The sequence below is a fragment of the Scyliorhinus canicula genome, chromosome 13, assembly GCF_902713615.1.
Source record: "Scyliorhinus canicula chromosome 13, sScyCan1.1, whole genome shotgun sequence".
NCBI lineage: Eukaryota > Metazoa > Chordata > Chondrichthyes > Carcharhiniformes > Scyliorhinidae > Scyliorhinus > Scyliorhinus canicula.
Window position 1 is genome coordinate 37492869 of NC_052158.1, and position 10208 is coordinate 37503076.

The 10208-nt window shown below is 43.9% G+C and overlaps 1 protein-coding gene across 1 annotated transcript; it reads left to right on the forward strand.

Annotated features, from left to right (window-relative positions):
- Nucleotides 1-5817: 5817 nt before the first annotated feature.
- Nucleotides 5818-6654, forward strand: LOC119975560 (vasopressin V2 receptor-like). The gene has a single exon (XM_038815347.1). The coding sequence runs from the start codon at nucleotides 5818-5820 to the stop codon at nucleotides 6652-6654; it is 837 nt and encodes a 278-aa protein (XP_038671275.1).
- Nucleotides 6655-10208: the final 3554 nt, after the last annotated feature.

Consider the following 10208-nt stretch of genomic DNA (forward strand, 5'->3'; position numbering starts at 1 on the left):
GCCTGCACCTCAAGGGCTGCTTCAACTCACCCACACCTTCTTACGGGCAACTAGGGATGCACAACTAATGCTGGCTTAAACACAGACGCCCACATCCCATCGTCGAAAAAAATAAAATCTGCTGAATGTATTTAATCTGAGTTTGAGACATTGCTGGACGTAGATCGAATTGAGGTAAAGAGCAAAGACAGAATGTTGTAGGTGACTAAATATAATTTAACGGACTGGAGTCCTGGATGACCTCATGCCAATGGATTGTTGAACATGGGAAGGGTGACGATGTAATTATGTCATTTAGTCACTAAACGGGCCACCTCAGCTGACTGTGAAAGCGGAGTAGAGATAGAACATAGAACAGTACAGGCCCTTCGGCCCTCAATGTTGTGCCAAGCCATGATCACCCTACTCAAACCCACGTATCCACCCTATACCCGTAACCCAACAACCCCCCTTAACCTTACTTTTATTAGGACACTACGGGCAATTTAGCATGGTCAATCCACCTAACCTGCACATCTTTGGACTGTGGGAGGAAACCGGAGCACCCGGAGGAAACCCACGCACACAGGTGGAGGACGTGCAGACTCCACACAGACAGTGACCCAGCCGGGAATCGAACCTGGGACCCTGGAGCTGTGAAGCATTTATGCTAACCACCATGCTACCCTGCTGCCCTGATGTACTGCTTCAGGACCTTCTCTGAATAAGAACAAAATACGTCACAACAAATGTCGGCCATTCAACCTATCGAATCTTCCCACCATTCATGAGATCATCGCTGATTTTATATAGTCCTCAAATCCAGTACCCCGGCTGATGCCCTTACCCTTGATTCCCATAGTATATATATATTTAAATGGCATCTCTGACCTGATCACACAACAACACTTCCTCTGCAGCTATCTGCGGTAAAGAATTCCACAAATTTACTACCCATGCGAGAAGGTACTCCTCCTCACATCTGTTAAATGGTCAATACCTTACTCTGAAATTATGTGTTCTGATTTTAAACACTCCCGAAAGAGGAAACATCCTCTCGGAAACTACCCTATTAAGCTCCCTGTGAATCCAATATTACTCACTTGAAAAAAAAGTAAGAAGTCTTACAACACCAGGTTAAAGTCCAACAGGTTTGTTTCAAACACGAGCTTTCGGAGCACGGCTCCTTCTTCAGGTGAATGGAAAGGCTTGTTCCAGAAATGTTTATATAGACACAGTCAGAGATGCCCCGGAATGCGAGCACCTGCAGGCAATCAAATCAGAATGTTGTAGGTGACTAAATATAATTGCTCGCATTCCGGGGCATCTCTGACTGTGTCTATATAAACATTTCTGGAACAAGCCTTTCCATTCACCTGAAGAAGGAGCCGTGCTCCGAAAGCTCGTGTTTGAAACAAACCTGTTGGACTTTAACCTGGTGTTGTAAGACTTCTTACTGTGCTCACCCCAGTCCAACGCCGGCATCTCCACATCTTGAAAAAAAAGGAAAACATTCAATTTTCCTTCCTAATGACCTCCCGTCTTGCATGCTAGTATATTGAGATTTATTCACGGCGATCTGCAAATCCACCTGTGCTCCGGTTTCTGCCGTTTTTCTCCATTTAAAGAATAATCAGCTCCGTTATTCCTTGTTCCAAACTGCTGAACCTCGCATTGTCCTACATTGTATTACATCTGCCAATATTTTATTCACTCGCCTAACTTGTCTATATCCCTCACAATTTGCCACCCCGCCAATGTTTATGTTATCTGCAAAATTGGCAATACTGCTTTGACTTCAGTCGCCAATTCTTAAATATATATTTTAAATAATTGCGACCCATTTTTTCTATCAGTTTATCATTATTTATATTTATTCCAGTGATCTGTTTTACCCTCACCAATTTTCCCCTCCATCCCACTCCTCTTGACCCAACAGTTCTTTGTTGCCCGAGCTACTTTCTTAGCCTTAATCACCTTAATTACATTCCTTTTGTCTTCTGTCCGACATATTTGTCTATCCGTACCAATCGCTGGCCCCTATTGAGCATCACCGCTCCACGCTCCCTTCCCACTAGAATATAAATCAGATACAATTTTCAGTTCTCTCTAAACTTTGCCAAAGATGCATGCAGACTCTAAACGTAAGCACTCTTTTCCCTCTGCACATGCTATTAGACCTCTTCAATTTGTCCAGTGTTCTTTGTTTTCGTTTCAGATTCTGGCATCGACATTAATTTGCATTTACTACTGTTTTTCGTTGCGTTGGCTCCACCAACGTTCTATTATACCGCCAGGAATCCATTAGCCCCGCTTAACTCGCGGCCAAAAATTGTGAAATCAGTTCCTGTTGTCCAAATGTTGCCCCATTTGTGAAGCTCTCTTCTTACGCAATTTTAGAAAATTGAGGCCATTGTTATTGAAAGTGACTCTCAATGAGGCCAACCCGCACTCATGTACTCCCTGCTTTCATCAAACGCCTCGCATGAGACTGCGTATCAATATCCTCAACTTCACGACTCTTGTACCATTTCTAAGGAAATTGCTTTTAAGAAATATTTAGTTTGAAAGACATGAAGAAAAAGACATCTATTCTGGACTGACCTGTTTCAAGGACAGTATAACTGCAAAATATCTCTGATCAAAACAGTGAGTATGACACGTCATCCTGTGTTGTTTAAACAACTGTAACTAATTCAAATAATTGTGTAATTCCCATTTGTCAATTCCTGATGAAACCCTGCATAAAAAGGCGAGAGAGAGATTTTGAAAGCAGAAGACCTGCGTGACCTAATACTAACAGTTTCGTTGTAATATGGTACTGCCGCTAATCATACAGATAGAAAACATTTATTACCCGATTCTTGCAATAGTTGGTGTTCCCGGTAAGCAGCTGCTCACAATTTATACTGAATAGTCACAGTGTTTTTTTCTCTGCCACGCTATCTGCTTTAAGCTTAATCAAGTTATTATGTGTCATGATGTGCTTGAAACATGTGTGTATGGTTACACAGTCGGTTCTGGCGGTCCACATTTTGGACAAACGGGACGAATGAAAGTGCGAGATTGTGAGTTCAAGCAAACAATTTGTTGGCGAGCGGGCCTGACCGTATTCCTCTGCGGCGTGTCAGCATATGCTGGAATGATTTGTATTCTGTTTCCTAAATTATTCTATTACACTGTCCCATGCTAATAATTCGGAGAAATAATGATATATGACAAATCTTCCGATGTTACTGCTCTGTTGTGAAGGTACGGTACAACATGAAAGGTGAAGCATTAGATAATTCTTCTCACTTTTAATAGTTTTATGGCTTCATCATATTTTCTTTCAAAAAATGTTTTAATTTTCATGTTTTCGGTACATGGTTATCATTGCCAAGTCAAAGTGGATGCCACCACTGGTGTTTTTGAGTGCTCGGTTGGTGGGTATGGGAGTTCTGTCGTGACTAGGGCTCGGAGGGAGGTCCCTATTCGGGAACTCTCCGTCTTACTTATCCATGCTGCTTCTGGCTCCTTCATCCACCCATTCATTCTTTCTGCTGTGGCCATCCAATGGTAGTACTGCATGTTTGGGAGAACCAGGCCTCCCATTTCTTTTTTTCTTACTGAGGGCCACTTTTGGGATCCTTGGATTTTCTCCCCTCCCATCACATCCCCTTCCCCCTTCTCCCATACTCCCCCCCCCAAACCATACAGGGAGACCCCATGATCGTTTTATGTATGATGTGGAAAAACACCTTGAGAATGTCGATCGATATGGCTCTGAACAGGAAGAGGAACCTGGGCATCACGTTCATCTTGATGGGCTTCACTCTCCCCAATAGGGAGAATGGGAGCGTTTCCCACCTGTGCAGGTTAATTTTACTCCCCTCACCAGACACGTCAGGCTCCATTTGTGGATCCTTCACCTGTCATGTGCAATTTGGATTCACAGGTAGTTGAATTTGCTTTGGACTTGTATGAAGGGCAGTCCCTCCTGTCTTGCCCCTCACACTTGCGGGATAACTCTTACTCAGGTTGAGCTTGTCGCCCGGGAATATTCCAAACTCTTTCAAGAACATCATGACACCTTCCATGCTGGCTTGGAGTTCCGAGACGTAGGAGAGTAGGTCATCAACATCGAGTGAAATTATGTTCTCTGTCCCCCCAATGGTTCGCCCTCCAGCTATTTCCCAACCTGAGGATGATCACTAGTGGCTTGATTACCAGGCTCTACAGAAGCAGGCACAGTGGTACCCCTCCCTTGTGCCTCTGCGCTACTGGAAGTATTTATAATAATCTTTAGTGGTGTCACAAGTAGGCTTACATCAGCACTGCAATTAAGTTAGTGCAAATCCTCCAGTCACAACTCTCCAGCGCCTTTTCGGGTACACTGCTGGAGAATTCACAATGTACAATATTTAGAGCTGGTCCTCATGCTCTCCTTGGGAGCGTTGGACAAACGTTTCACCGAAGTGGTCCCTCTATGTGGCAGACCCACACGACTCTGTCGAAGGCTTTTCTGCGCCCAGAGTGTTTTCTCCACGGATGTTGTTATTACTACGTTTAGCAGGCGCCTGATGTTCGCTGTCAGTTGCCCACTCGAGACAAAGCCCGCCTGGTCCTCTGGTATGTAGTTCTCCATCTGCCTGGCCAGTTTTGTGGCCAGTAGTTTTGCACCCACATTGAGCAGGGAGCTGAGCTTCTGGGACCCGCATTCGGTCGGATCTTTGTCTTTCTCGGGCATCAGCGGGACTGAGGCTTGCGCTAGTGTTGGAGTAAGGTATCGATTCCTGGCGAGTCCCTGCCCTCGGTTCCAATCGGAAGGCCCACTATATGCAGATTTTGGCACCACTAGCAATTCTCCTGGTCTTTAATTTTCCCTTTTAGGTTCCTCTGTGCAACCACCACCCTCGCTACATCCGATTACGGAGCGACGATCCTGTCACACTGGTCCAGTGAGGCCTCTCAACTCCTTAACGGTGTTCCTTGGTCCTGCAGTTGGCTCTCCGCCTTGTCAAGGGCTGCCAGCATGGCGACCATTGTTTCTGCCATTGCCATCCTGACTGCTCGCTTCCTGTCTTTGTGCTCTTCGAGGTCCTTGGTGTGGAACTCCGTCTACCCGCCCACTGGCGCGGGGGAGCTCTGTCCACCGTCTCGTGGTCCCATCACCTCCGCACGTTTATCCAGTCTGTTTCCACCTGTTTCTTATTGGCGCTGTTGCTGTTCGGAATCTTTCATTCCGTTTTGTTTTGGAGAGGGTGAGGGGATGATTTTTTCACGATTTTGGCCGGGGTTTCTCGATTAACGGAGCCTGAATTCAGATTCTCAGAAGGCGAGCCATATTCCTTTATTCGCCCAGCATATCCTCGTCACCGGACGACAACCGGCTTCACCACATTTTAATGGGTTGTGCAAACAAAGCAAAACGCACCACCTGTGATGAACAGAGGTTTCTCATGAAGATGATTCACGTGCGGCTTGACACGTTAAGTCAGTTAATTGCTCACCACAGGCGTTGCAAACTAGCTATGCATTTTGGACACTTTCCATTTCATATTTCAAAACATTAAACCCGCCCCAGCAGCAGCAGCATTATGGTACCTTAACTTAAACACATGCCCTGCTTAACTAAATGCATTTTCCTTATTTCTAAACATATCCGGTAATTTGCAGAACGTGAGGGAGATTTGTGTGACAAATGTTAAAGCGCATGGCCATTAAATGACAATGTCTAAAAGTAAGGGCATTTAGTAATTTCGTTTCCTTTTTATTGCAGCCAATTTAGTCACTATCGCCATTCTCTGTCGTGGAAAGTGCGGTCTCTCAAAATGCATCACTCGTTACTTGGTTGCCATGGCAGTGGCTGACTTAATGGTCCTGATATTTGAAGTAATTTTGTACGAGATTAAAGACGCTTATTTCCCGAACTCATTCCTGAACTGTACTCCTATTTGTAGTCTCAATCTGGCCTTGCTCTTTCTTTCGATTGATTTGTCCATCTGGCTAACTGTAGCTTTCACCTTTGATCGATTTGTCGCTATCTGTTATCAAGCGTTACGAACAAAATACTGCACTGAGAAAACAGCAACCGCAGTAATAACAATGGTGTGTTTAGTAAGCATTTTGCAAAATGCTGCAATTTATTTTGTGTATGAACCTCGGGAAATAATTAACAATATACCAAGATCGTGCGCTGTACAGCCAAGTTTTTATACGTCTTCCATGTGGGTGGCATTCTTATGGTTGGACACTATTTTAACCCCATTTACTCCACTATTCCTGATCGTGCTTCTCAATGTCCTGACCATCAGACACATTCTATTGGCGAATAGAGTGAGGAGTGGCCTTCGAGGTGGCAACAACTCTGTGGGAAATCTCACTGATCCAGAGACAGAGAACCGACGGAAATCTATAATTTTACTGCTGGCCATTTCTGCAAATCTTATACTGTTATGGATTGTAATTTTTGTATGTGCTATATGTGTGCAATTTACAGCTGTTCAGCTTCTGCAAGAAAATTACACTGATCCTTTCACCATTGCAGAACAATCTGGATATATGCTGAGGTGTTTAAGTTCCTGCACGAACACCTTTATTTACGCAATATTCCAGAGCAAATTCCGAGACGATTTGAAAAATATGATTAAGCACCTACTGACGGTCAATGCTAGATTGAAGAGATTTACGTAAATCGCGCAATATACTAAAATTCAGTAACAACCACATGAATGACACATATTTAACCCATCCTAATTTCGAAAATTCGTGTTTTCCTTCTTCTCTTCCACATATTAGAATGGCATGCAATCAACAATACAAAATTGGCCTTTATTTCTACGTCAGCCGTAGCTGTCATGTTGTACAATATCAAAGTTGTTTCAGATATTATTAATCTTAACATTCTTCTAAGTGTCTATAGTGAAGAATATGTTTACTCTGTACAATCCATGCTGTAATAATACGTGCAACTTTCAATATTTTCGGCAATCGAAATATACCAGCCAATTCCTGCATGTTCCATTGGACATCCAGCCTGCTGCATGTTTTTGAAATGTAAATTGTCAACTCGTGGTGAACTTTTGTTGGACTAAGGGGGAAAACTTGATATGGTAGCAACATCTGATTTGTTCTTATCCAGCACTCATTTCAGAGTTTGTAGCTGACTCATTGTCTTTCTGAAATACAAAATTTGAATGTTAGTTTCACGACCTCTTCATTCGTTGTGTGAAGAACTGTTTGACACATCGGTCTCCAATACATTCACGGAAAACCCTATTTGGTCCTTCTGTTTATAATGCAGGGAATCATACATTTCTTCTTTCATTTGGGGCAGCAGGGTAGCATGGTGGTTAGCATAAATGCTTCACAGCTCCAGGGTCCCAGGTTCGATTCCCGGCTGGGTCACTGTCTGTGTGGAGTCTGCACGTCCTCCCCCTGTGTGCGTGGGTTTCCTCCGGGTGCTCCGGTTTCCTCCCACAGTCCAAAGATGTGCGGGTTAGGTGGATTGGCCATGCTAAATTGCCCGGAGTGTCCTAATAAAAGTAAGGTTAAGGGGGGGTTGTTGGGTTACGGGTATAGGGTGGATACGTGGGTTTGAGTAGGGTGATCATGGCTCGGCACAACATTGAGGGCCGAAGGGCCTGTTCTGTGCTGTACTGTTCTATGTTCTATAACAAAATGTAAGGTTACTCTTACGTCCGTCTAGACCGTCTTGAATATTGAGTTTTGGGTCATGTGGAATGCCAGAAGCTGTTGCTATATCTGCAGTCTGTTGTCTTAATAACATTGGAATAACCGCTGTCATTTGCTGAATTGTGAATCTCTGGCACGTAGGTTGGGATGTCATCAACTGGATTAGTTATACTCCATTAGGTTTGCTGATGGCTCTCCTACTATCTTAACATTCTTGGGCTCGAAGGTATTTAATCTTCTGATTATTTTGTTCAGTTTATGATACAGGGATGGTTATTACTATTTCCATTCATAAAATAGCATATTTTATATCGCATATCGACGTTTGCAGCCAATATGAAAATAGGGAATGTAGTGAGCGACAATCGTAATTACCATTAATATGATTTAGAATATTGAACAGTGCAGATACATGGTTGATAATTTTTAACGTAAACCGATATAAAGTACGAAGATTTGCATATGTTAATGAGACCAGTGTTCATATTTTCAGCAAGGTTGTAACTGGAAAATTGGCAAAAAATAAAATTGTTTGACAACAGATAGAACATTGATAGAAATGTCTGATACATCGGTTTCAAACACATTTCAAGGAATAACCTATTTGGTGCTTCTCTATATAATGCAGAAAATCATACATTTCTTCATTCATATGAAAATGGCTGACTGGCAGAAGGCAGACAGTGTGGATAAAGGGGCATTTTTTAGGGTGGAAGCCGGTGACTAGTGGTGTACCTCAGGGGTCGGTGCTGGGACCACAACTTATTAAAAAATGCATGAACGATCTGGAAGAAGGAATTTAAGGCACTGTTGCTAAGTTTGCAGATGATACAAAATATGCAGAGTGACAGGTAGTATTGATGAAGCAGGGGCTGACGTTGGCTGCAGAACGACTTGGACAGGCTAGGAGAGCAGACAACGAAGTGGCAGATGGAATACAAGGTGGAAAAGCGTGAGGTTATGCATTTTGGAAGGAGAAATGGAGGCACAGACTATTTTCTAAAGGGGAAAATGGTTAGGAAATCAGAAGCACAAAGATACTTGGGACTCATTGTTCACGATTCTCTTAAGGTTAAAGCAAAGGTTCAATCGTCAGTTTGGAAGGCAAATTCAACATTTGCAATCATGTCGAGAGGGATAGAATATAAGACCAAGAACATAGTTCCCAGGCTGCATAAGGCTCTGTTCAGACCCCATTTGGAGTATTGTGAGCAGTTTTGGACCCTATAGCTAAGGAAAGGTGTTCTGGCCTTGGAAGGGGTCCAGAGGAGCCTCTGAAGAATGATCCCTGGAATGGAGCTTGTCATATGAGGAACGGTTGAGGACTCTGTGTTTGCACTCGGAGTTAAGAAGGAGAGGGATCTTATTGAAAATTACAGGATGCTGCAAGGCATGGACAGATTGGAAGTAGAGAGGATGTTTTCACCAGTCGGAAAAACTGGTACCAGAAGGCAAAATCTCAGACTAAAGGGATGATCCGTTAAAACATAGATGAGGGGAATTTCTTCAGCCAGAATGTAGTGAATCTGTGGAACATATTTGCCGCAGAACGCTGTGGCCAAATTACTGAGCGTCTTTAAGACAGAGATAGATAGGTTCTTGATGAATAAGGGGGTCAGGAGTTAGTTATGAACGGAGTAGTGAACCTCATTTATGAAAGAACTTGGAGGGTCAATTCGGATAGGGCGACACTGTCGCACAGTGGTTCGCACTGTTGTTTCACAGCGCCTGGGAGAGGTCCCAGGTTCGATTCTGTCTTTGGTCACTGTCTGTATGGAGTCTGCACATTCTCCCCATGCGTGGGTTTCCTCTGGTTGCTCCGGTCTTCCCCCACAAGTCCAGAAAGACTTGCTTGTTAGGTGAATTGGACATTCTGAATTCTCCTTCAGTGACCAGGCAGACGCTGGAGTGTGGCCAGGAGGGAATTTTCACAGTAAATTCTTTGCAGTGTTAATATAAGCCTACTTGTGACAATAAAATAGATGATGAGCTTGCTATAAAAAGCCCTGTGTCCAGAAGACACCCTTCCACACAACCGGAAGTCACTCAAATACAGAACAGCTTGTTGATTAGCGACAACTTCCCACAAACGAGTGTTGCCTCGGGGCACTGAACCCATCCGTTCCCACTCTACCTGCTCATTACACCTGCAATGGCGAGGATGAACAGATCGCTGCTCTTTTGGCACCGTGCGACTGTCAGTCACAAATTACAGCGCACTCTGGGATGTCTGAGGGTGAGCAGAAACTGCTCTCTTTGTTCCAGTACGTCTGACTTGGGAACGTTCATTCCAATATGCAAATTTACCTCCGCTCAACGTGGTACACTGAAATCAATGAATTAATCATAATGAATTGGAAGTGATTAAATTAAAAATCTAAATAGCCAAACAGTGAACACATAAAGGGCAAAAACAGTATTTAGTAAACATAGAGGGCGCGCTTCCCTGAGCCCTGCGCTGGGCCGGATAATTGCCGCAACCGCACCACAACACCCCGATGCTGCCGCGCGATTCTCCGAGGTGCGGAGAAACTACGCCACTTGTGCCGGCA